Source organism: Pseudorasbora parva, chromosome 7 (assembly GCF_024679245.1).
Source record: "Pseudorasbora parva isolate DD20220531a chromosome 7, ASM2467924v1, whole genome shotgun sequence".
Taxonomy (NCBI): Eukaryota; Metazoa; Chordata; class Actinopteri; order Cypriniformes; family Gobionidae; genus Pseudorasbora; species Pseudorasbora parva.
The window spans coordinates 13808139-13834420 of NC_090178.1; the positions used below are offsets into that span (position 1 = coordinate 13808139).

Consider the following 26282-nt stretch of genomic DNA (forward strand, 5'->3'; position numbering starts at 1 on the left):
TGGGCTTCCATGATAAAGCTTGGATTGGACAGGATATTTTTTAATATAACTCTGATTATATTCGTCTTAAAAAAGAATACACCTAGGATGGCTTGAGGGTGAGTAAATTATGAGAATATTTTTATTATTTTTGGGAGAACTATCCCTTTAAAGCCTAAATGTGTTTCTTATGTTTAGCACAGTATTTAGGTTCTCTGTGCAGGGTCCTGATGGTACGATCCCAGGACCAAAGCTCGCTCGTCTGCTGAGAAACCAGCTGTTGCGAGAGAAAACAGACTTCTTGCTCTTTAAGGTCTTGAGAGTGGACACAGTCAGTGAGTGACTTGATTTCTTTACTTTAAAGACATTTATACATTGAATTTCCCTAAGACTGTTTAACAACAAATGGTAACAGTAATTTATACAATAAATTAAAGTTAAATACAGCCTTTTGATTTTACCTTGGTGGTGAATACTTTAGTGTGTTTGCTGCTGTGTTCTGGACGTGGTCAGTGTGACCCTGTTACAAAAAGCTGTTCCTGTGACCCTCTTTGGATGGAAAACCCCATTCGCCTTTTCCTTGAAGATGGCGAGAGCAATTGCGGTTAGTGTGACCTCTTTATTATATCTCCAAATGAGGCAAATATGTAAATGAGACATTTTAAAGAGATAGTTCATTTTAAAATGAAAATTCTGTCTTCCTTTACTCACCCTCAAGTTGTTTCAAACCTGTATGAATTTCTTTCTTCAGCTGAACACAAGGGACAATTTTTTGAAGAATGTCAGTAACCAAACAGTTAACTGGAGCCATTGACTTCCATAGTAGGAAAAAAAATACTATGGAAGTCAATGGCTTCAGTTAACTGTTTGGTTACTGACATTCTTCAAAATATCTTCCCTTGTGTTCAGCTGAAGAAAGAAATTCATACAGGTTTGAAACAACTTGAGTGTAAGTAAAGGAAGACAGAATTTTAATTTTAAAATGAACTATCCCTTTAAATAAGATAGAAGCCAGTTCAGTCTTAAAGTGTGGTCATTTGTTGTTGCTCTGCGAAATTTTCAGAATTCAAACTCAATTTATTTTATTAGGAATCTGTGCAAGCGGAAGTTTCCTGGTGTAAATGTCACATTAGGTTCTAGTTGGGCCCGCAAATTGACAAGAGAAAGCAGTTTGGTTGGAAAGTGACTTTTGTGTGAGCAGTACTTCATAGACCATTTATTCCCTCAACATTTCGCTATAACATGACCACACCTTTATTGATGCTTTCTGCTCTGCTAAGTTATCTAGTGATATTTCTGATGGGCTGTCATACAAGAACTAGAATGATTGACAACAGTGGAAATGCTGAGGGCTGATCTTCTGTCTTCTCTCTGCAGACTGGAGCGTGTTGTATGTCACAATCTCTTGTTTTGTGACAATCCTTTTCCTTTTGTCAATCAGCTGGATTTGCATATGCTGCTGTAAAAGGTGATAACGATTATATTACTGCATGTAAACAAACGGTCTATTGAAATGTGTACTGTCAGTTATGTCATATTTTCCTGTCAATACAAGTCCAGTATTAAAAGAATAGTTCAGCCACAAAAAAACAAAAACACCTTTTATCATTGTTTATTCACCCTCATGTTGTTGTTCCAAACCCATATAACTACTTATATCTTTTGGATTCTGTATTAACTGCTGTTTTTCAGACAAGAATATTGAATGTAAAAACAATTAATTTGAGGAACAAGACAAAAGCATCATAAAAGTGGTCCATATTGCCACATTTAAACTGAAATTTTGTCAAAGCTATTGTCTTCAGATAACTTAAAGCACACCCCAGATAGCATACATCTCTGGGCCTCATCTGGGCAAAATATGGCACAGTTCTACCAGCGGTAAAGTTCACGTGGGTCACATATGGGCAAGTCACAACTCACACTAAAACCAGCTTGATGTGTGGGTCAGATACTGCCCATATGGCCTTTGCTGCTCCCAGAACTGAGCCATATGTGCCATATTTGGCCCAGATGAGGCCTGGATATGTATGATATTGCCAGCCAAACTCAGGTTGAATCATTCCATGGAGTATGTGCGAGATGTGGGCCACAATTAGCCTGGCTCTGCCCTCCTATGTAACTCTGCTCCATTTTCATTTTCCTTCAATACTCCGTCTGGGATTGTGGTATATTCGCTGGTTTTCTCCTGTCAAATTATAACCGGTCCAATCAGTGAACAGAGGGAAATGGCTGAGAACGATGACGTTGATGTCGTGCGCTACAGTCTATGGTTTGAGATGACATATGTCACGACCAAACGTTAGTGATTGGTTATGGCAGATCCAAGTTTTAACCTTCAACAGAGTACACACCTTTAAGGAAGTTAACGCTTGTCAAAGGAGAGTGGCCAGACTGTACAAATTAAATGTACAAGGGTCTGGTAGGACCAGGCTAGGCCACAACTGGGCCAGATGTAATTTTCTATCTGGGTCAGGTTGCTCTGTATGGAGTCCTGCTTTTATATTTTTGGTACATTTGTCACTTTCATCAAATTTAGTGGCCATTTTTTGTTCCATGAGAAACAATGACATAATGGTGATTGTGTGTACTATGGTATGAGCATCTATACTCGTGTTTGTTTTGGCCTGTTTTAGAGGGAGACGCACCAAAGTGAGAAAGAAAACCAAGTACACAATATTAGACAACATGGATGAGCAGGAGAGGATGGAGCTTCAGCCAAAGTATAGTAGGTTTCAGACCTAATTTCTTGATTACATTTTTGCAGAGATGAATGAAGATGTGTATGTTTAAGCGGTTCGCACCATCGTTTTAGAGGCAAGCCATTAGGTTTGTAATAGTAGTTAATGTATCCACTTTTCTTTTTGTCATCTTTAGATATTAAACACAGGAGCACAGAGCACAACTCGAGTCTGATGATGTCAGAATCAGAGCTGGACAGTGAGCAGGAAAACATTTTCAACTACGGGAGAGCCGATAAAGCTCGGAACAGAGCCAATGGAGTGGTCAGAAATGGAGACACTCTCAGCCTTTGTCCTGTGGAGGGATGAGTCTCACATGGACAAATGGACATTTCTTGATGGATATTTACAACAAAAGGGTATTGTTGAATTTTCCACAAGTACAGATACAGACAAAGACTGGCTGAATGGGCTACTAAACTTACCGACTACTGAATGCAGTTGGTCTTGCGATGAATAATCATGGTTTGCTGAAGGATACATTTAGATTTTGTTTCCAATAGCATATACAATTTGAATATATAAAGACCTGTGCATTCAACTCACACAATTGCAGTTTTCATCAGTATGTGCTTAATAATGCTTGTATGTTCAGTGACAGTGCAAGCAATTGACATTGGTTATTTGCCATTTATATGACGCTTCAATTACCAATTTTGGGGAGAAGCTCCAAATAACTGTTCTATTAGAAAAGTAAAATAAAAAAGCAAGAAAATATCATTCTTCTTTATGGAAAAGCATTTTAACTACTTTTTAAATGTTAATGTGCCTGATTAAAATGCACTTTTTGTTATGATTTGTTGGTCTTGTCTCTGATACTGTACTGTCTTCTAACATTCTGGTTTTACAAGCTTTTAAAATTTCTGCTTTAGCTGGAATTGCAATAGAAGCCAATTGTTCCAAGAATATTGTGAGGAGTTAATTTTAGTTTCAATGCAGCTGGAGATGAAAATAAATAAATAAAGACGTGTGGACCTTTACAGAGGTTAAGACTCTTTTATAACCAAAATAAGAGTTCAGTATTTATAGTAGCAGTGTCAGAAATGTCATGAAACCGTGTGCGATGAAATGGCACAACTAAACTAACACTTTTCTTTACAGAGGGTTTCAGCTCTATTTATTAGTCTTTGTATCTTCATGTGCTTATCTGCAAACATTTCAATCATATGTACAAAATGAATAGACTTTTAAACATACACAGTTTACACAACAATTAGGTATATAAATTTAGAATTAATTAACAATTTAAAAACAACACTAAAAGGAGGACTGTTTCATAAAAAAATACATTGGCACAACATTTGGCCACAATGACAAATTTGTTAACTTTCCAGATAAATCTCTACACTTCAATACCTCAAATCAGAACAGTTCAAACACCCAAATATGTCACATACTATAGAGTTATACATTTTGCATGACTTACAAAAGAGAAACAAACAGTCAATGTTGGATGTTTAGCAGTCTTACTCTATTTCTAGAATTACAAAAATAGAACACCAAGTTAAACATTTAGACTCTGGAATAGCATTTTTCTTTTCTTTTTTAGAAAGGTTATAATCCTTATATTTGAGAAAAAAAATCATTTTTTGTGCCTAAATGAATCGGTTACACTGCAAAAAATCTCATGAAATGGTAAAAACCATCAATAAAAGAATAATAATCTTATTTTAAAGAAGGTTAGCTATTTTTAAATCACAAAAATAAGGATTTTTTTTTTTTTGCAGTGTATGTCACCCTTATTTCAGTGCAACTAGGTTACTTAAATCAGTTATAATGGACAGAACCTCAAAGAGGAAAATTTGTACAACCCCTTTTTACAGCAAATATCTAAAGTACCGTCATCAAAATGTCTCTGTTCTTTGAGAACATCAATCCTTATAGTCAATATTCAGTTACATCTGATTAGAAGAAAGAATGGTTCACAGTGTTTGGTGGATTTATGTTTTCATGATGGACTTGCTTGAATTGCGCACAATAATTATATATTTTTTGCTCTAACCACTAGTAACCATTGTCTTCAAGGAGTGAGTCCCCCCAAACACATGTACTTTACTTCCAGATATTCATCAATGCCATATTTGGACCCTTCTCTGCCCAGTCCAGACTGTTTGATTCCACCAAAAGCAGCTTCTGTGGTGGAGATCAAGCCCTCGTTGACCCCGACCATGCCCACCTCCATCTGTTCAGCCACTCGCCAGATCTGACTGATGTCTCTAGAGTAAAAGTAACCTGTTGAAATAAAACAGTTTTAAATGCTATGCCACAGAAAGAGACAAGAGCTAGCTGTTCTTGTTTGCTTTACTGCATCCCTCTAATGGGGTGCATTAATTTGACAGTGTAGTGTGTGTGTGTGTGTGTGTGTGTGTGTGTGTGCGCGTGTGTATTATATATATATATATATATATATATATATATATATATATATATATATATATATATATATATATATATATATATATATCTATCTATCTATCTATCATACCGATCAGGCATAACATTATTCAGACATCTTTCTATCAGAACCAGCATTAGCTTCTTGAGCAATTAGAGCTACAGTAGCTCGTCTGTTTGATCGGACCAGCCTTCACTCCCCACTTGCATCAATGAGCCTTGGCCACCCATGACCCTGTCACCGGTTCTCCACTGTTCCTTCCTTGGACCGCTTTTGACAGATATTGACCACTGTAGACCGGGAACACCCCACAAGAGCTGCAGTTTTGGAGATGCTCTGACCCAGTTGTCTAACCATCACAATTTGACCCTTGTCATACTTGCTCAAATCCTTACACTTACCCATTTTTCCTGCTTCTGACAAATTACTTAGAGGACAAAATGTCCACTTGCTGCCTAATATATTCCACCCACTAACAGGTGGCACGATAAAGAGATAATCGGTGTTATTAACTTCACCTCATAATGTTATGCCTGATCGGTGTGTGTATGTATTATATATATATATATATATATATATAAAGACATTTTTGTATCATTTAAATACATATTCAAAATAACCCTTTGTGATGTAGTGTTTTGGGTAAAAATAAAATGAAAGGGCCTTTAATTGAATAAGTGAATAACTAAATGTGTATAGTATGTTATTGATTAGTTCATTCGACTATTATCTATGCCTTTCAACCAATAAGGAACATGCATCTTTTCAGCCATATCTGACAATAAATAAACCCTAACCTTAACACTTAACACTTAAATGTGCATTACTACATTAGAAAAACATGATTAATTTGTGCAGATGGACAAACCTGCTAAACCAACAGGAGAAGCATTGGCAATAGCAAGTGCCTCCTGTTCTGTGTTGAACCTAATGAAGAAGAAAAAAACAGTAAGAAGGATTTTAAATCATTCACACTAAAACATGTCGCCCATTAAAACCTGTTCACATAACAATAATCAACTGACACCTTAATATTTTTGTAAGAAATTAAACTTTTCACTAAAATTGTTGTTAATATAAATGTTGATAATATAAATTAAAATATATAGAACATGTTTTAAATCACCACTTAAGGTAAACAACAACAAGTTATATGATACAATACATTGTAAATACTCACTTGACAACAGGAATAAGGGGTCCAAAGGTTTCCTCTCGCATACAGAGCATGTCAGTGGTGACATTGGACAGCAGGGTTGGCTGCATGAAGGAGCCCTCAAGCCTCTTCCCACCTCGAACTATGACTGCTCCCTGTGCCACAGCATCAGCAACCTGACCCTCAACCTGAAAGAAACAACAGCATTATATGCTTTCATCTCAACCGAATGCCCTTCACATGATCGATTTGTGTGCTTATTGACAGGACGCACCTTCTCTGCGGCGCGGGTATTGATGAGTGGCCCCTGTGTGGTAGAGGGCTCTGACCCATGGCCAAGCTTCAGCTCGGCATCCATAGCTTTCGCTAGCTTTTCCATGAAAGCATCATGGATCCCACTCTGCACCAAAAAGCGGTTGGAGCATACACAGGTCTACAGTAGAGATGAGTACAAGTTGCTGGTTACGAAAAATGTCATATACATACTTTCCCTGCCACTGACAAGTTGACTAGTCATTTATGAGAAAAAGCTTTACTGCGTAATACACTAGGGGGCACTGTTACGCATCTCCTAAACGAGCACAGTATCTCCAGATCAAAATACAGGAAAAAGGAAGCTGAAACCAGCAATCTCATATGTAAGGAAATGCACACGAAAAAATGTTTTTGATTATCAACAATAAACGGCACATAAATCAAACTGGCCTATTGTTACAAAGTGAAATGTGGACCCAGGAAGTGGTTAGGACCGTGGAAGGTGGTGTTAATGGACTCAATCTACCCCATCTGTGTTTTGATCATCATACTAAATCTGCTCCAGACATAGTCCTTGACAAAAACACTTTTTTTTCAGTTTTTTGCTCAACATTTTTTTTTTTTTAATGAAACCCATATTCAAATGTGGATTAAAAAAAAGAAAATAATTCATGAAGATAGAATTTTTAAATGCTGGCAGGGAAAAAAGTTAAAGGTACTTCAAAGAATACCATGGTACTTTATTTTTTGGAATACCTAAAGATAAAAGAGATGGAATACTTAAACTATTTCACTCCTTGTTTGTGAAAAATATTCACTCTAATACCGTTTTCTTCCTTCTGTTTATGTGAATCTCAAAAAGAAATGTATGGGTCATATTCCTCTTCTAAATAAACGGGAAAAAACAAGAAACAATATTTTACATAAATTGTGACTTATATAATATAAAATGTATTAATTGAATTACAATTTAAATAAATAAAATTATCATTAAAATATTATACAAACATTTATTTAAATAAAAAAGAATTGGTCCATCATGTTGGCAGATCATTTCTGAATTTCCAACAAAAATAACTAAGCAATAACTTCAGTATGTAGTGTACAATAACAACAATAACTTCAATATATCAGTGATTTAAAATGACTCGTACCATGATCTAACATTGAAATAACATTTACCTGGCCTGAGTTCCTGAATTTGGAGCCCATCGCTCCAGCAACGGCTTTATCAACATCTGCGCTGTCAAATACAATAAAGGGGGCGTGTCCACCTAACTCCATGGAGACCTTTTTGACCGTTCCTGCTGCATGTCTTAGTAGAATCTGCAAAAGCATTTAATTCGGCAATTATTCAAATTATGGTGAACATTACATGTTGACATCAGACATAAATGAGATGTTGTGTGGATCTTTACCTTGCCAGTGGCTGTGGAGCCGGTAAATGAGATTTTGGCTACTAGAGGGTCCGTGCAGAGCAGCTCTCCCACAGCAGGGGTCTTTTGTCTTGAGCAGGGCACCACATTAAACACTCCTGGAGGAATGCCCGCCTGAACCGACAGCTGGATAGGAACACAATAGATTATACATTTCTTTCATATACGTTACATTCATATACATTATAATATTATTACGTTCATATTCATATACATTTTTTAATGTTCAAGAAGTCTTGTGCTCACCAAGGCTGCATTTACATGATTAAAAATACAGTAAAAACTGTAATTGTTTTCCATTTTAATTTGGTTTCCATTCCTGTGATGGCAAAGCTGAATTTTCAGCATCATTACTCCAGTCTTCTGTGTCACATGATCCTTCAGAAATCATTCTAAAGGCCAATTCACACCGCACCGACAGAAAGCAACAGACACTTGTTGGAGCACACTTTCACCGACTAAATATGCAGAATTGAATTTAAAATGTCTGAGGTAATCTGGTAACTGCTGTCATTGGTCTGCATAAATCGATACAGTGTGAACTGGCCTTAAAGGGTTAGTTCACCCAAAAATTTAAATTCTGTCAATAATTACTTACCCTAATGTCGTTTGACACCTGTAAGACCTCTGTTCGGATCGGCAATGTTACGTGATTTCAGCAGTTTGACATCCAATCCGAAACCTGAATCGATACCCTCATATTCATTACTGTCTAAAACTTTGCTTTGAAATCGGCCCGTCGCTTTATAAGTCGTTATTTAGTTTTTTTGCACACATAAAATTATTTTCGTCGCTTCATAAAATTATTGTAGAATCACTGTAGTGAGATGGGCTTTGTAACGACGCCTTTAGTGCCTTTTATGGGTCTTGAGAGAGGAAATGACATTGATGTCAATAAAGGCCTGTGAGCCATCGGATTTCAACACAAATATCTTCATCTGTGTTCAGAAGATGAACGGAGATCTTACGGGTGTCGAACGACATTAGGGTAAGTAATTAATGAGAGAATTTTCATTTTTGGGTGAACTAGCCCTTTAATATAAAGGAAACAGACAGACCTCAGCAAGAGCCAGAGCAGAGAGAGGCGTGTCCTCAGCCGGCTTCACCACTACAGTGCAGCCCACTGCAAGCGCTGCGCCCACCTTCCTGGTTATCATGGCACTGGGGAAATTCCACTGTAAAATGAGAAAATTTAAAACGCCCTATTATGTTTTTTTTTGTGTGTGTGAAAGATTCCCTTTCATGGAGTTTCAACCATTCTGCAAAGTTGTAAAGTCAAAAGTGCACAATAAATAAAGTTATTTTCTCCCAAAAGAAAGAATTGACTCCGCCTATACAAGCAGTTTATATATCAAATCCCACTTCGTTACGGTTCTACGTCACTAGAAAAGACATTTGTATAATTCCCGCCTATTGCTTCTCAAATCTCGTATTTCAACGCGGGATTCGCAAAACGCTTGCTTTTGAAAGATGGGTCAGTACCCAGTTTATTTGGACCAGCTTGCTCCTCAGAATAACAAACTGTAAGTATGAATAATTATTGATGTATATATCTTCTACCAGGTGTTCTACCAAAATACAGTTTTTAAACACCCTGTCTTACTGAAATACTTCTGCTAAGCAGCTGTGTGCCACTATTACCTAAAACTGTCTAAAAATGCAGATTGGTATCGTTCTTACTGCTCTGGTTAAAGATAAAGGGTGGCGCAAGATCTGTTTTGCAAACTTTAATGTTAAATCCGTCGTTCACATTAGTGTTCGGCTAATATGTGCTGTTATTGAACATTTCCTGAATGTGCACTGTGAATAAATTAGAAATATACACATGGGTTTGTTGATGGACATACACTTGTTAATACCGATAGTGAGGAATTACAGTTGCAACATCTCATAATGTAACTCAAAATGAGTAGCGTATCAGTGAGAAACGTCCTGCTCATGTTGTCCTTGCGATGGAGTTTGGGTCGAATAACTTCTTCCAATGTTTCATCATCGGACTTGCACTCGGATTGACATGGTAAAATCAACGTCATCTTTACTGTCTTTACAGTGTGTACAATCGGTGATGACTGAGGAAGCCTCAGCTGTAGTTCAGTTTGGTAATGAGCATTTAGCTTCCAAAACATGCTGCAAGTGGTAGACCAATTGTAACAGACCAATTGTTTGGCCATCTGGCCAAGCATAGCAGAGTAGGCTCGCAGAAAGGAGGGATTTAGAGAGACTGATTTATCTATCGAGTCGTTTCAGAATCATTAAAAAATTTGGTGATGTGAAATGTATATTACAAGAAAATTGTGGTGTTATCACAATGAAGAAGGAAGTCTCACAGGTGTAATGATGGAGGCCACTCCCACCGGCTGCTTGAGCAGCAGGATCTTGCGGTCCTTGGCTGAAGGTGGAACAATATCTCCATATACACGCCTGGCCTCTTCAGAGAACCACTCCAGAAAGGAGGCAGAATATGTAATCTCCCCAAGAGATTCCTTCATGGGCTTGCCCTGTACACAAATATGTGTTACTGTTAACGTCTCCTAATATCCGGATCCTTGTAAATGGACATGTTAATAAGTTGTACACTGCATGTAGAAGATCAGTATACATACACACTCTGCTGTGATCAACTTGGCAAGATCTTCCCTGTGCTGAATGATGAGATCGAACCATTTCCGCAACAAAACGCTTCTTTCCTGCAAAGAGCAGGCATCAACATGAGAACTTATGATTTTTATATTGAATTAAATGTAAAAAAATAAATTAAAATAGAGTAAATCAAAAATACTGTGAAATATTATTATAATTTCGAATTTAAAAAATTGTAAAAATGTACAAAAAAACATTTGCGTCACTTTTGTTCAATATAATGCATCCTTGCTGAATAACAGTTGTATCCAACAATATGAATTCATCCAACAACAGCAATATGTAAATACACACACGTGTGTGTGTGTGTGTATTAAATATGGCTACCTGGTACATTATTGTCTAAGCTTAATTATAACGTCCTACACATGTAATTAAGTCTAATGCAGAACAGTTATGACAGTGGCTGTCCAGATACCTTGGCACAACTTTAAGCAATCCTGGACGGTGGTTCAATGTCAACGTTGTGACAACACTGTAACAACCTTCACCACACAACGTATTACAGCAACCTTTTGGCCATGTTGTGTCAACGTTGTTAGAAGGTTGAGTACGTTGTGCCAACGTTGTGTGTTTGCTGGGAATCCTGCAAATTAATAACATTTCCCAGACATATTCAGGTGATCACCTTGGCTGTATGACTCTTCCACATGTGAAACGTTTTGTATGCAGCATTGACAGCGTCTTGAGCTTCCTTTGTACCGCAGTCCGACACCTTCGCGATTTCTTCTCCAGTGGCCGGATCTAACACGGGGAATGTGGATGCAGCGGACACCCAACGCCCATCTATGAAGCCTTCAGTCCGCAGGAGCTGCGCTGACACATCGAGGCTGTACGGCCGCTTCAGCATGATGGGTAGGCCAGATAACACCTGCCGAAGAATACATCGACCTCCTGAGAGATACAAACTGCCCATGATAAAAACTCACAGGTCTAATAGCACCTCTATATATATGTCTGCAAGGTGAAGCGTGCAAATCTAAGCTCAAGGTCCGGTTTTAGAGGGCGGTCGCTTTAAACACGTGATTTGTAACAAAATTTCCTTGTTTACTTTTTGATATATCGACTGATATACATAATATGTATAGCAGGAATAAATCCAAATTAATTATTTACTTATTTACTCTTAAAACGCCAAAGACGGAGTATTAAAACTCATTTATTATATCATTTTCTTGTAGATTGCATATCTATTCACCGCTATTCACTCACTGCAAACCAGGAAATTCGATCGGTGTTCAAGAGACGGTAGTGATGGAAGGCGACATAGGCGATGTCCGATTCATGAACGAGTCGGAACGTTTGAATGAATCAGTTGAACCGGTTAATAAATCAGTCTGTTCAATTATACGATACTGTTCGAAGGAATCGATTCGCTGAAATGAATCCGCGTGGCACATAAACAACTCTGGCCTGTTACAATCAAAATACACAGCGCCTTCTGTGGCAACTTTACATAAGCGACTGTGAAGTTTTAAATCCAGGGAAAATCTTATAATGTAACTTTTTTTTTTTTTTTAAATCATTTTATCATTCAAAAATTATAAATTAATTAAAAAATTATCATGCCCTAAGATCCTTGTGGTCACCTTATAGTTGAGGAGAATAAAAACGTGTTCAGTCGTCTTCACACATAAGAAAAAAACTGCATTTGTCCTCCAAACCACCTTATATTATACAGCAGCGTACTCGATACCCACCTAATACCCGAAGCCAATGAGTTGAATTAGGCGTTTTAAATAGACCATCTAAAAATATTCTAGTAGGTAGGTGAGTCCCCCAAGACTACAGTTGAGAAAGACTGATCAACACAAAGACTGATAGGGATGATGAAGCCTATCTCTTGGGCCACAGGCAGGGGACATCATGGACACATCAGAGGATGAGCCAGAAATAATATTTAAAAAAATTATACCTAATAACCCCACCCTTATTATGGATTTTCTTTCAGCTCTTCTTTGTTCTTTTGTCCCTTTAAACAAAAGCATAAACTAGCATCCAGTTCTTGATTTATGTTTGTGCATTGAATGTTATTACTTTTTCAAGCACTCATTTTACTGCTACACAAAATTAACTCAGCAAGAAATGCACACAAATGAACATAACATCTGCAACATGTATTTATATAAAACAAACTACTGCACATAATGACATTAGTTCATTTAGAGATTCAATGTGATGACAAACTTTCATTGGAAAACTTAGAGAACAGCACTAGAAGTCCCTCGAGCGAAAAATGACGCTCCTTTATCATGGACCTTAAAATGAAATATTTTTTGTGGGTTGTACATGGTCTTTCCATTTTGTCGCCACCAAACCTCCATCTGAAATAGATAAATAAATAAACAATATCAAAATTTTATCTTAAATCAGGGCCATTTATTACAGAGTATTAGTGAAGTTTTAACAATAAACCGCACCTGTCCATGTATGTCCCTGCAGTAGCCTGTGGGTAACCCCTCTACATGTAACGCCAAGTTACACTGATGAACTAGACCCCTCTGGAGCAGGTTTGATCCCTCTTCATCCTCATCTACATCCTCCTCCTCACATCTCACCAGAATTACCATATTCCCCTTGATATCAAGACAAAATTTGTTTGCACAATGAAGCATTGTCTAGCATTATTTCAGGCACTGACCCAAAAACACTGACTCACCTGTAACTCAGAGCACACAGTGGCTTGGCAGTAGAGAGTAAAGTCTAGTATTGCTCCAACAGTAACACCTAAACTCAGGACCACACTGAGATCATCTATGAGTAACACCGGAGGACCCCATGATTCACCATCATCACGATCTTCATTCTGACGCACAGAACTTTCCACGAATCTGAACAGACCTTTCAGTCCAGCACCTGGGGACCTAGAAATACAAAATGGCAAGACTAGTATTGTATGTATGTATGTATGTATGTATGTGTATATATATATATATATATATATATATATATATATATATATATATATATATATATATATATATATATATATATATATATATATAAAATACACATACACTGATCAGGCATAACATTATGACCCACACGGAATCTGCACGCACAGTATTCCGCAGAAAAGTGTTATTCACTTTATGGTCATGACGTTATGCCTGATCTGTGTATGTGACTTACAGGAAGAGGCAACAGATATAAAGTATTTAAACTAGATTTATATGCTATACATGCCTAAGATAACTCAAAGGTTGTGTCCCCTGACTGCTTTCCTCCTGTAATATTGCTCCAATCGAGTCCTTCAGTCCTTCAAGAAACACTAGCTGGCCCTTCTCTCTTGCCTGGGCCAGACTCACTCCCTGCACAGAAACATTATATTAAGTCATATTAATGTAATAAAAAAATGTCTAAATAGAGCAAATAGATGTTGTCTTACCAGCCTTTGACCAACAGCACTGTAGTGGCTGAAGGACTGAACAAGACCCAGAAAACACACCTTACAGCCAGCTGGAAATATATAACTTTATAAATAAACGTACGTATATAAACATAAGATTTTCTCATTGCATACAGTATGTCACTTAACGTTACCTCGTAAATAGAAAGAAAGATAGTGATGAATGAGAAATGATGCGTCAGCTTGTCTGTCAGACACCAGGATGAAGTCACTCTACAAGTAACGTTACAGTAGACATCGGTTAGAGTTAATGACATTTTGTGAGTTACATTATGCGTGTAAACGAAGTAATTACTATAATTAGTTACCGATTTGAAACTGTCTGGAGTGGAATTGAGAATACTATTCAATTCTGGAAACATATCTGCGAGATAAAGGTAAACTACAAAACAGTTGTGCAGGATATGCTACGGTCTTTCCTCTTAATTTTCTTCAGTATTTATCATGATGTCAAAATCCGACTGTAAACAAAAGCACAGCATTCCGCTTTCAAGTGCTTCCTTTCTCATGCAAGTTATATGTAGCGCAACTATCGTACTAAATTAGCGTTGTCTAATCATTCAAAGTATAGTAAAGACGAAAACATGAAATAAAAATGTACCTAACGTGTCTGAAATTACACCAAGTTTTTACATTATGTATAAATACAAAGAAATATCTCACGTTTGCCAGTAACGTGGGTACGGAAGTAGCATTAGGACAATCATTAAAAAAACGCGTTTCGGTAGAGTGGTTTGAATCCATGACCAGAATATCACTACGAAGGAAAGGGTGAATAAGTGTTCTTGTTTTGTTTGTTTTTCAATCAGCGCAAGAATATTTTATTAAATAAAATAAATAAATAATCGTAGATATAACAAACCTCAGAAATATTTATTTTGACCAAAGATACTAAAATGCAGCCAAAAAAGTGCACTAAAGACAGGCCCCAATAGTGTTTAATTACAAAAATATATATGTAAAAAATATACAAAAAAGAAATCTTAGGGACAACCTGTTGATCTATATTATGTATAATGCTTGTGTCTGCTTTACATTTAAACTCTAAGCATTTGCTTACAACAAACTGAAAAAAAAGTACAACAAAATAAAAGTGTAAACATCTTGTTTTAGGCCTGGAACTAATTTCAACAGAGATTATCTAATGTCAACGTTCACATAAGATTGCTATTTTATGCCTATAAAGCACTGCTGAAGACTTTGAAGGGGAAAATGATCTTGTCCAAATGAATCACTCATTCAATAAATAGTACAATGTCCTTCAAAATCTTAATATCCATGAGTTTAGATGGAAGAAAACAAATATTTGCATATGTACAAAGCAAAAGTAAGCACAATAATGGTTATGCAAGCCCTTAAAATCCAATTCATGGAATGTTAATCATCAGCTGTGTAGCTAAAAATAAAATAAAACCATTTTTCTATGAGAAGGAAATCTATAGAGTAATTAAGGTCTAGTTCCATAAAATTTCATACAGCGTTCATTCACATTTTTAAAACTTGACATACAAGGATCGAACACAACTGATGATATAACTTAATTGTAAAACTTAAAGACTGTAAAAGCTGCTAACTGGGGAATTTCACAGTGAAAGACAAAAGCACAGACATGTTGCATACTTTTTTTAGAGCACAAAACTTTGAAATGCAAATCATGATTTAGTGTCTAACAGAACAAAGGAAATTATGTAAGATAAAAAAAAAAAAGTAAAACCATTGCTCATTATTATACTCTGACTAGAGTAAGTTATCTTTATAAACAGCTAAAAGTATTATAAAACATGAAGGAGTTAAGTAAATACATAGCTACTTCGATTATCACGTCACCCAATGTCAACTGCATCAATAAAACACTCCTCAAGCTGCAGGAGCAGGTCAATGTTTCACAAAGCCATAACATAATAGAGGCCTAATCTCATGTTCTTTATATGATATACTGTTAACCTTTACTCTAATGTCACTATTTTAGGAATGTTTCGTGTTCAAGTTAAGCTATATCGACAACATTTGCAATATGACTTGTCCTTCAGTTTCTAAAAAAAACAAAAACAATACTTTTAAAAAGACACACTATGAGTCCAGACAATATACATTCAAATTTGAAGTCATGACAATGGTAAACCATTTTCAAATAACTTTACAACTCAAATTATACATTTTACTGAATCAGTAATCCAAGTGTCAAAAAAAAACCTCAGTAATGCAAGGCGAGTCAAAATAGTGTGTATTGAACGCAGAACATTCCTTTAAGTACACTATTGTAGTAGTACTAATAGGGCTTGATTGAAAAGCATCTTGCACTGCCGTATGTTAAAAGAACACGCCTGATCTTCCTATTCTACCAATCTGAGCAGCTCAGCATCATTGTGGCCACCTAAATAATTCATGCTACGTCTTTGTAGAGGTCTGTACAGAAACTGAATGCTACAAGTAAAAAAGGATAAAACAAAAGGTTATGAGTTACAATAAATAAATACAACATGCCACCAGTGTTTGAGTCTTTGGGTTCACGGCTACGGCATGCCCTCAGAAGTGGCTGTGATATCTGCCGCCTCTACTAATGTCACTGTTTCCTCTGCTGTCGAATCAAGAGGCTCCTCTTTAATGATGATGGCCCCTTCTGGCAACATGACAACTTCCTCTTCACCAACCACCTCCTCCTCCTCCTCCTCTTCTTCTTCTTCCTCTTCCTCTTCCTGGAGCACCACTTCCTCTTGGGGCTCTGTGCTGGTGCCATTGGTCTGCCCGTTGGCAATGGCTTCTAGTTTGAGCCTGTACTGCTCAGCTTCCTGTTCCTTTCTTAGTAACTGCTGTCTGTACTCCTGGGCTTTTCTGTTTGCCTCTTTTAGTTGCTGTTCCAGTAGTTCCCTACTGTCCTTCTCATTAGACTCCTGCAGAAAACACCAAACATTGAAGTTATGAAATTCTGGAATTGGATACTTGTTATAAAATAAGATATTTAATTTCCAATTATGTATTTTTGTGTGCGCATTTTAATGTGATTTTAAACCATTTGAGCCAAAAGACGAAGCAAAAGAAAACTCAATTCATCACGCAAATAATAAACATAGCTCTTTTTTACGTCTCCTTGCGCTTGAACAGAGAAATGTCAAAATATCCTTGTAAACGCAGTCGGTGATGTCTTAAGTGAACATAAACAGTTGAGAAAGAAAGCATGTGATGTGAAATGTGAAACAGTATATTGAATCCTTGCATTTGGTCTCAAAGTGACAGCAGCCTAATAAACTTGCTGTATGTGTCATTAAATCAAAGAACAAAATAAAAAGCAAATCACTCAATGATCTTGACTGCCTAATTTTTTTTAACTTTAGGGGCTTTTACACTGGGTAGTTCTAGGAACTTGCCACCAGGGTGGTTCCTTTAAGGCCATTTTCCTGGTTGCTTTCGCACTGCTAGTAGGAACTTTGATGTGACATAAGCTGCGTTTGTTGTTGTGACTTTTATTTTGACAGCACGGATGACCTTTATTTCGAGGGCGCAGAAATCAGCAGAGCCTGAGCACACAGCTCTCACATTCTACGTCTTCACGGACTTGTCTAATACCTTATTAGATATAACTGCTATACAAAGAAATTAGACAGTTGATAAAAAAGTATTAGCGTTTGCCATGTGGTCGATGCCCAATGTCCCTAGCTTAGCAGAAATACATAATCATGTATTGGTCCCCTCAAAGTTGCGCTTGATTTTCTCTTTAGCGTGAAGGTTGAGAGGTCCATCTATCACTGTTTTCCATGTTCGTAGAGTTAGTTTCAGGAGTAAATATACAGACTATAATCTGTGCATGTAGACATTAAAAATGGCAGATGCTGGCGTTTCCCATGCATTCAGACAATCAGCGTACTCTTACGTCACTGGTTGTTTCTATTGTGCTGGGTTAGACCCTACTCTAAAGTATAAGCTAAATTAGTTCCCCAAAAGGAGTTCCTAGAACTAAAATGTTTACAAGTTCCTGCGGTGCGAACACGCCAAAATCCGGGTACTTCCACCAATAGTTCTTGGAGCTATGAAAAGGTTACTCCACTGAGAAAGCCCCTTTTGCTCTATATTATATGTAGAAAAAGAAATGCAGTGTTATTTTACATTTGATCTCAAATTCTGAACTTTTTGCTAATTTGCTTATTTATTCTTATTGTATTGCCGTTTACTTGTCTTTAATAATATTTGAAATTTATATTAGTTAGTCAATTTTATTAGTTTGGTTTTTCTTTAGGCTGCTGGTTTTTGTTCATGGTATTCAGCAATGTCACAGAATATGAAATATGTTTTATATTTAAATTTTGGACTTAAATTTTTACCATATTGGAATCAACAAAAATTGGAATCGCTAAAATCCAAAAAGATACCCAACCCTAGTAACCATAAAAATCAATGGAATATTGCAGTTTCAATAATAAAGTTCACATATAATAATAATTTCATGTTATGTTTCATGCCGACTTTAACCCTGATATTGGTTTTGCATTACAAAATGTAAGATTAAAAAAAGAATCCCTACTGGTCACACCTTATGTTTGACATCTGTGTGGTTTACGGTTGATTCGAATTTCCGCTTCCGTGCTGGAACTGGTTTGGTGTCCTCTGTTATGATTTCTTCTGAAATCTGACCCGCTGGCACCGCAACCACTAATATATATATACAGGCATGTCAGAATATAAATACTGCAAAGTCCTAAAAGAGCCATAAACTAATGCTGCAGCAATCTACTCACTTTGCTGCCCCTGCATTGTGACAAAGAATTTCTGTCCCAAGTTGCCAGGCTGCAGATTTCCCTGTTGGTCAGTTACTATGGTGATGACTCTCTGACCATCTTCCCCTACAAGATGCTGGATGGCAGAATCCACTGAATCCGCAGAAATCACACTCTCTGAAGCCCCTGCAGGAATATAAGCAGCAGTTTGTCTGTAAGAGACTGTAATGTTCCCAAATATCAATATTAAAAAGAATATTCAACAAGCAGAAAATGCAAGAAAAATTGGCTTTAGTGAGTAAATACAATGCCAATGGCTGGTAATTTTCTAATGAACTAAAACAAAATTAAATTTAAAGCACAATTCAATTCAAAAGTGTCACAAGTCATGTATTTAAGTTATATCTCAAGGGAAATTAAATCATCATAAGTTTACAAAGTATGCCTAAAGGTTCAAAAGAGTTCAAAAAGTTCAGTACCATTCAAATTTGAGGCTGGTATTTAAATGTTTTTGAGAGATGTTTCAAATTTGTGCGTTCACACCGCCGCTGGCGAGAGCCTCAAAATTTGTTCTGGCCGCCCTGCCCTGCCCCGCCTGCCCACCCGCTGTACAAAGATTTGTGAACTCCTCTGACGTAAATTGAATGCCCGGTCTTTTTTTAAACCGTATTTAAAGGGGCCACAAAGCAAACAAGCATTGATGCAGGTATTTGTGCAGACTAACCACAAGTAGGGTATATAAGTTAACCTCATGAAACTTTTAAAATGTGAAAGTAAGAAACTGATCGATGGAAAGAACTTTATGTCACCTTGGTCCATGCATCATCATATTTTTATTTATTTATTTTTTTTAATAAGAAACGTTTCTTATTATTATCAATGTCAAAAACAGTTTTGCTGCTTAATATTTTTGGTGGAAACAGTGATTTTTTTTTTTTAGGAATTTTTGATGAATAAAACGTTCAAAAGTAGAGCATGTATTTGCACAAAAAAAAGTCTTTTTTAACATTATAAATGTCTTTAGTATCACTTTTGATCACTGTAATGAGTCTTCTGTTAATTTCTAAAAACTATTCTTTATTTTAGAAAGTCTTAATAACCCCAAACTTTTGAACAGTAGTGTAAGTGGAAAACTCCTTGCTTTTAACTGAATGGTTTAACTCAATATACAGGATAAAAAAAATAAAAAAATATTAAGATGATTTTAGACAGGTAGGATAGAAAGAATAGATTTCCACTGCCATTGTCACAGGGACAAAAAAGTATAAATATTTAGAACCTCGTATACCCGAACCTGTAGAAGGCACATTGATAAAACATACAAAAAAATAATAATACAACATTAGCAAGTTTGAGTGTTGTGCAAGGTTTTATTCATTATTTGGTTTTAAATAAAAATGATGTCCAAGTTTCATTTCAGGCAAATATTCTGAAGAAACAGAAGCAGATTAACTAACATCTTGCACCAGTGCAAATCCTCTTGGCATTAAAAAAAACACTGTCAGGATTTACTAAAAACACACAGCACTACAAAAATGCTTTCCTTACTTAGTATTTTTGCCTTGTTTCTAGTCAAAATATCTAAAAATTCTTATATTAAGAGATATTTACTAGACAAGTAAAAATTATTGTCTTATTGTGGGGGGAAAATAACTTAAAATAAGCAAAATAATAAGCAAAATAATCTTACTTTTGCTTGTCTAATAATGTAGGAATTTTTAGATGTTTGGACTAGAAACAAGACAAATATACTAAGTAATAAAAGCATTTTTTGCAGTGAGTAAAAAATGAGCGCTGAAAAGGCATGGACAGGGTTATTTTTGCAGCTGTCCTTGATGCATTTGCATTTGTAGGAGTTTCTCTTTCAGACACAAAATATATAGTAGATCACGAGCAGAACATTCCACTCCCATCGCTGCTTTTATGGGATTGTGCTCTCACACTAATTTGCCATCTTTAGTAAATCTAACCCTAATGTATTGAAACTCATACCTGTGTTAGCCTTAGCATTGGTGAGAACAATATCAGAGAGATTGACCACTCCAGAGGATGAGATGATGAACTGAGGGCTGGTGGTGGCAGGTGATGTGCTGCTTAAGATAGTCCTTTCTGGATTCATGTTAACTTGGTTCTGCATTCCCTCCTAGAACAACAAACAATCCAATTATTAATTTAAGATACTGCAGCTTGATTTCAACTAAAAACTATGTTAAATACAAAGCAGCTGGTGAGTTTTAGATTGTGCCTTAATATCATCTGGGAATTGTTACCTGTAACAAGAGCATCAGCTCAGTGTTTCCTCTGTCCACTGCAATGTTAAAAGGCGTCTTGTCAAACTTGCTGAGGGCGTGAGTATCAGCACCATATTTGACCAACAGCTCCACGACTCCCCTGTGCCCGTGTTCTGTAGCCCAGTGCAAGGCGGTCATTTTCAGCATGTCTTTGGCATTGATGTCTGCTCCACTCTGTCCCAGTTATGAATCAGAATTTAATAACAACACAACAAAAATTCAAACAATCCTATTCTGAGATCATCCGCTCTTACCTTGACCAATAATTCAACAATGCTTGAGTGGCCATCAGCCGCAGCCATGTGCAGGGGGGTCCGATCAACTTTAGTGCGGGCATCTCTACTCACGCCAGCACGGAGAAGCACCTCAGCGGTGGAGTAGTGCCCATATTGTGCAGCTAAATGAAGCGGCGAGGTACCCAGCTAAAACATATCACCATTGTCAATACTATGTTTTAGTGAACTGCAGATTATAAATGGCAGACAATAGGCATTTGATCTGCAAATGTAGTATGCTTCAGCATATACAACTCACCCAGTCCGTAGTAAAAGGAGCTCCATTGGCCATAAGCGACCTCACTTCATCATCCTGTCCTTTGCGCGCTGCTTCCAACAACCGCTTTCCCAAATCCACAAGCGACATCTAACGATGTAAACAAGGTTTGAGCATCAGAATATGCTAAATACTGATAATGAAAAGTTGCTTTATATCTTGACAACCACCTGTTTACTTTCATGGGGTGTTAACAAAATGTAGTGTTTCAAAAAATGTACAAAAGATATTTAGGAAACGGTTTTCCATATAAACAAACTATATGCTGAATGACACGCTGTTTGTGTTTATAATAAGACATAATTCCAAGGGTATTTCCAGTGTTTTAAGTGACGGGAAGCGGATGTATACATAACGTTATACATAATTCATTATTAATGACAGGGCGGGAAATAGTCATCATTTTATAATAAGGCAAGTTCCGGGGGAAGTTGAGTTCATGCTGGGCACTTTTTGTTTACAATACCATGTGTGGCTGGATGGACATTTTCACAGACTTTATTTGGTATTATATAATGTTATTATTTACAAAAAAAGCATTTTGATTTCTATATGAATACAAGCCTAACAACTCCTATTGTTAACTTATTGGTTGTCTTCAACGAGATTTTGGTAATATACACAGTCTATTTTCCATGCTATTAAACTACAGATTGTTTTTGTGTGCAAGCTAATAATCTGACAAGTAAAGAACAAATTATTGAAAATAGTGAAACTGTATCTTCTTCAACAAGTTTGAGTAAGTTACGTTCCAGTTTAAGTTATTAAAGTTTTAAAGTTAATATAACGTTAGCTATGGTATTGACAAGTGGTCGTCTGCAGTTACTATGTCGCCAAAACCATGCAAAATATGTAATTAAAATCTTTTTTAATGACAGTTCATCAAACTCCTGCAGTCAGTTTCTAGTAAACAGAATAAAGCAAAACTTCAGCTGCTCACCTCGCCAAAATGTTTCCAGAAGACTTTCACTGTATTATAACAAGTTGTATACGGTAAAAAACTGACGTATGCTTCGGTTATTTAATACGATTTAGTGTTCTATCATACTTTTCGATACTTTTTGAAAACAAAAATAACATAATATGGGCTATTTACCGTCAAAGATGGCGCACGAACGGTACCGGAAGTAGAACTGTTTGAGTGGTTCTTCTTTGGTAGTGTTTAAAAGTTGAGACGTCTGTAGCGCACCCTATACTGCAAAACTGGTAGATATTTTTTTACAGTCTATGATATTAGCTACATCAGAAGAAAACAGTATGAAGAGGTTTATGCAAATTAATTTCCTCCAACTTGTTATTTTAATATTTAAATCTCTCTTTAGAATTCGACTGCTGAGATTGCTTACGTTTTCCAATGTAAAGGGTTTATTGTGTAAGCATGCATTGTTACATTTTATATATAAAAATATATAACACTGATTCATTATGGAGGACGAAGCTGCAAAAACAATAAATACATAAAAAATATACACATATTCCTGCATAAATAAATAATGAAATGTGCGTGGAGATAAATAATTACATTAATACGAATTTTGGGGAAATCTGTTTATGGCTACATTAAAAAAAAATGAACGAACAGTTAAAAGTAAAAATGTCAACTTTTAGTTTAGCATTTCCGTTAACATTTATATCCCCCCCCCCCACACACACACACGTACACCATTCGTTTTATTTATTTAATTATGATCTCCACATTTAATCTATATATATATTTATACCGAATATTTATGTATTTATTAATGTATTTGTTTGCATATTTATTTATTTATGTAGAATTTTCGGTGGATTACTTAATTTATTTGTTTATTTATTGTTTTTGCAGGTTTCGTAATTTACAGCTTTTAAATGCTTTTGCAAACGGAATCTCTATTCTAAAGACTGATAGAGATTTAAATGTAGAAAAGTAAGCTGGAGGAAATTAATCTAAATAAACCTCTCAATTTTCATAAAATAATCGACAAATGATTGGGGGGGGGGGGGGGGGGATTCTGTAGAAAGGCAGGTTTTATGTATGTCTGCACCATAGACCGTAAAAAAATGGACTGGTTGTTTCTGCTACATTCGTCGGATATATCAGTAGCCCATTGGTGGCGCTGATGGTCTCTGGTTTGAAGTATTTCCTCATTTTAATGGGGGAAACTTCAACCACACCTCAGTGATCTGGGACTGGGAAACACAGAGTCATTTCCACCCTCAGCACTTCACACAAGAGGCGCTTCACTCCAGCCGTTCACCGGGAATTTCTTTTACATGTAAGGAAGCATTTTCTTTATACTTTAATTCGTGTGAGGAAAAACAACTTTTTCCAAGGCTCTGTTGAACTTTATTAATTCATTTGAGCCGCTAACATGACCCGGTATTCAGTGCCAAACTTTCAGTAACAGTTCAGTTTAAATAAGAACAGCGCCGAGTAGGCTAATAAAGGCGAGAAAGATAAGCGTTGGACGCTGGTAGTTTAGTTAACTTTAGTCAGATTATTCTCTGACAACTTAATCATCGAGGTGCTGCGAGTTAAAACTAGTCGAACATTTCTGAACTTTTAGACACTGCGTTCTTATTTTCCTTAACTTCCTCTGGGCTGTTTGTTTTTTTTCTGCTTGAGGCTGAGTGGTTGTTTCTTTGTAACGTTAAACCGTGGTTCCTTCGTTTACTGAACTCATTCTGGGTGTGTTTAGCAGCTGTCAGTTTAACAGGTTTGTTGCTCATTATTATACTGATTTTCCGTGTATTTCTCTTCGTTGTAACGGTTATGGACAATAACGTACTCAGTGCGAAGAAAGCGGTTGTGTGTCTTTTAAAAAAAAATTGTGAACCACTGAACTGCCTTCCTAGACAGCATAAAGAGTCTGCTGTCTATTTAGACAGCCTAGCTTAAGCTGTGAGACGTTACAAAGCGTTGTTTGTACTAATATTGGTTGTTTTATTAACCAGTGAATCAATTTATCTATTATAAACTTTTTCAACTTGCACCGCAATACCATGTTATTCTTTTAAATTAATTGGGTTACCACCATTAATGAACATGTTAATCATTCAGTACATCGTATATATCAAAGTTCCATTGTATTACATGATACGTGTGGAAATGTCAAATTACTGCATGATGGCCGATCCTGCCATAGTACTTTTTTCTTTTATGAACATTTTGTAGTACTATTTTTTTATTTTTTTTAATTAAAGTTATTTTGGGTACTACCATATAAACTGCTCAGCCAAAAAAGACTTTTTGATGGTGCATACATTTTGGTCAAGATAATGTAAGAGTCAAATGCTCTGTAAAGTCTCTTCCAGCACATCCCATAGACTTCCAATAAATGTAATGTCTGGACTCAGAGGTTCCAGTTTATATGTGAAAATGATTCTTCATACTCCCTCCAAAACATTCTTTCATATTTTGAGCCTGATGAATCTTGACATTGTCATTCTGGAATATGGCTATGATGTGTCTTCCTATATGGTAGTTTAAAAGGGTGGTTGCATGCGATTTCACTTTTTAACTTTAGTTAGTGTGTAATGTTGCAGCTTGAGCATAATCTTCAAAGTTACAGCACTGAAAGTTCAATGCAAATGGAGATATTGTCTTTTAAAGTTTATTGCCTACAAAAATGGCAGGTTTGGACTACAACAAGATGACATCATAAACCCTTGCTATTAACATAAACACTGCCCCACGAACACGCCACAAAGTGGGCGAGGCCATGTCGCAGTCATTAGGCTTGTTCGACTTCCCCCAGCGATGCGCAAACCGATCGGCGGCTGACTTGAAGCAGTGCATGCCGGTTAGAAATTTTGTCCGACTTGAGGCAGCGCCGACGGCACGTGACTGTGACAGTGAGAGCGATTCGAGACCAGCTGGCTGATGCAGCCGGTGCAGATTCTCAAGGGTGACTGCACAAGCTCTGATGACGACACAGCTGATCCACGATTGGCTGGATTCACCACATGACAGCGATCACGTGTGTTTATTCTAAAACCTTATGTTACGCTAATGCTCACAAATCATTTATTTATAACAGCAAAACCTCTTTTCATGTAGTCGCAATGTTATATTCTCATGTTTATCAAACTAAAACTGATAAAAACCGTTGACAACACTTCATTGATAGTGTAGGTTTATATGTTGAACTTTAATCTTGTCCAAACAGATGTTTTTTTAAGCAGTGCATAAAGTATTGAATGAAAATGTCATTTGAAACATCTTTGTATTTGAGAAATATTGCATTTATTCAACTTCAGCTGTGATAAAGTTTGCAAAGGCTTCACCACGGGAAGCAGAAAGTGTCCGACGTCACGTCTCCGTTTGCAGCTCCTTCCCGCCTGCACTCAGCTACTCTCACCGATTGCATGCATCCAGTCGCAGCCGATGTCAAACACCTATAATATAGAGCTGTTGCAGTAGGCTAGAGTGTTGCAGACATGCATCTAACCAATCAAAGACCATTGCGTTTTTTGGAGGGATGGGCTTCATAGAAGCAGGAAGCAAACAATCCGTTCAAAAGACAGTGGAGACAGTGGTGTGGAATAAAGGTAAAATATAATAAAAATTCGAGGAAAAAAAAAAAGTATTACGACACGTTATACTGCGCCCCATAAACAGAACCAAGCCTTGAAAAAAAAACACAGAACCACCCCTTAAAGAAGTGAAAAGCTACACACTCCATCAGTTAGGTTTAGAAGAGCTGTTGTCAAACATATAACTTCCATATTATGCTAGAT

The 26282-nt window shown here is 36.6% G+C and overlaps 5 protein-coding genes across 8 annotated transcripts in view; 2 read left to right on the forward strand and 3 right to left on the reverse strand.

The window, feature by feature from the left end:
* The window catches only part of kiaa0319 (KIAA0319 ortholog), a 15734-nt gene extending 12034 nt beyond the window's left edge, over positions 1–3700 (forward strand). The window contains exons 17-21 of the mRNA XM_067448226.1: positions 178–314; positions 461–583; positions 1357–1447; positions 2616–2707; positions 2857–3700. Coding sequence (XP_067304327.1) covers positions 178–314; positions 461–583; positions 1357–1447; positions 2616–2707; positions 2857–3029 — 616 coding nt within the window. The 3' untranslated portion in view covers positions 3030–3700. The remainder of the gene's footprint in view (positions 1–177; positions 315–460; positions 584–1356; positions 1448–2615; positions 2708–2856) is intronic.
* Positions 3693–11919, reverse strand: aldh5a1 (aldehyde dehydrogenase 5 family, member A1 (succinate-semialdehyde dehydrogenase)). Of its 3 annotated transcripts, none has more exons than XM_067448228.1 (11): positions 11815–11919; positions 11231–11473; positions 10566–10649; positions 10290–10460; positions 9021–9137; positions 7945–8088; positions 7709–7852; positions 6546–6704; positions 6296–6459; positions 5984–6042; positions 3693–4952 (listed from the first exon to the last, which is right to left on the reverse strand). In XM_067448228.1, the coding sequence occupies exons 2-11, from the start codon at positions 11450–11452 to the stop codon at positions 4741–4743; spliced, it is 1476 nt and encodes a 491-aa protein (XP_067304329.1). In that variant the 5' UTR covers positions 11453–11473; positions 11815–11919; the 3' UTR covers positions 3693–4740. The 3 variants fall into 3 exon arrangements, with proteins under 3 accessions (XP_067304329.1, XP_067304330.1, XP_067304328.1); XM_067448229.1 differs by having other exon boundaries at positions 11231–11496; positions 11815–11883; XM_067448227.1 differs by having other exon boundaries at positions 11231–11909.
* Positions 11920–12709: 790 nt separating this feature from the next.
* elp6 (elongator acetyltransferase complex subunit 6) lies at positions 12710–14711 on the reverse strand. Its single transcript, XM_067449573.1, has 7 exons — positions 14320–14711; positions 14146–14224; positions 13991–14061; positions 13789–13913; positions 13262–13466; positions 13023–13178; positions 12710–12926 (listed from the first exon to the last, which is right to left on the reverse strand). The coding sequence occupies exons 1-7, from the start codon at positions 14371–14373 to the stop codon at positions 12804–12806; spliced, it is 813 nt and encodes a 270-aa protein (XP_067305674.1). The 5' UTR covers positions 14374–14711; the 3' UTR covers positions 12710–12803.
* A 220-nt stretch (positions 14712–14931) lies between these two features.
* Positions 14932–22686, reverse strand: gabpb2b (GA binding protein transcription factor subunit beta 2b). Of its 2 annotated transcripts, none has more exons than XM_067448235.1 (8): positions 22660–22686; positions 21546–21653; positions 21266–21433; positions 20991–21185; positions 20713–20863; positions 18742–18906; positions 18537–18655; positions 14932–16902 (listed from the first exon to the last, which is right to left on the reverse strand). In XM_067448235.1, exons 2-8 carry the CDS (start codon positions 21651–21653, stop codon positions 16525–16527), a joined length of 1284 nt encoding a protein of 427 aa, XP_067304336.1. In that variant the 5' UTR covers positions 22660–22686; the 3' UTR covers positions 14932–16524. The 2 variants fall into 2 exon arrangements, with proteins under 2 accessions (XP_067304336.1, XP_067304335.1); XM_067448234.1 differs by having other exon boundaries at positions 22504–22683.
* A 1015-nt stretch (positions 22687–23701) lies between these two features.
* cdc42se1 (CDC42 small effector 1) overlaps positions 23702–26282 on the forward strand; it is a 28514-nt gene continuing 25933 nt past the window's right edge. Inside the window, exon 1 of the mRNA XM_067448238.1 lies at positions 23702–23818. The gene's annotated coding sequence lies outside the window, so the exon portion shown is untranslated. The remainder of the gene's footprint in view (positions 23819–26282) is intronic.

What these genes read in the sequence shown, in the direction of transcription:
- gabpb2b (XM_067448235.1), bottom strand. Translation starts at nt 21,653, where the DNA reads ATGTCGCTTGTGGATTTGGGAAAGCGGTTGTTGGAAGCAGCGCGCAAA. An exon ending in AGCTGATGCTCTTGTTACAG is followed by an intron (nt 20,864 to 20,990) that starts GTAACAATTCCC and finishes TTGTTGTTCTAG; the next exon opens with GAGGGAATGCAGAACCAAGT. An exon ending in CACAATGCAGGGGCAGCAAA is followed by an intron (nt 18,656 to 18,741) that starts GTGAGTAGATTG and finishes TATATATATTAG; the next exon opens with TGGTTGCGGTGCCAGCGGGT.
- aldh5a1 (XM_067448227.1), bottom strand. Translation starts at nt 11,518, where the DNA reads ATGGGCAGTTTGTATCTCTCAGGAGGTCGATGTATTCTTCGGCAGGTG. An exon ending in GGAAGAGTCATACAGCCAAG is followed by an intron (nt 10,650 to 11,230) that starts GTGATCACCTGA and finishes TGCTCTTTGCAG; the next exon opens with GAAAGAAGCGTTTTGTTGCG. An exon ending in AATTCAGGAACTCAGGCCAG is followed by an intron (nt 6,705 to 7,708) that starts GTAAATGTTATT and finishes TCTCTACTGTAG; the next exon opens with ACCTGTGTATGCTCCAACCG.
- elp6 (XM_067449573.1), bottom strand. Translation starts at nt 14,373, where the DNA reads ATGTTTCCAGAATTGAATAGTATTCTCAATTCCACTCCAGACAGTTTC. An exon ending in TCTTTCTTTCTATTTACGAG is followed by an intron (nt 14,062 to 14,145) that starts GTAACGTTAAGT and finishes ATATATTTCCAG; the next exon opens with CTGGCTGTAAGGTGTGTTTT. An exon ending in CAACCTTTGAGTTATCTTAG is followed by an intron (nt 13,467 to 13,788) that starts GCATGTATAGCA and finishes TTGTATTTCTAG; the next exon opens with GTCCCCAGGTGCTGGACTGA.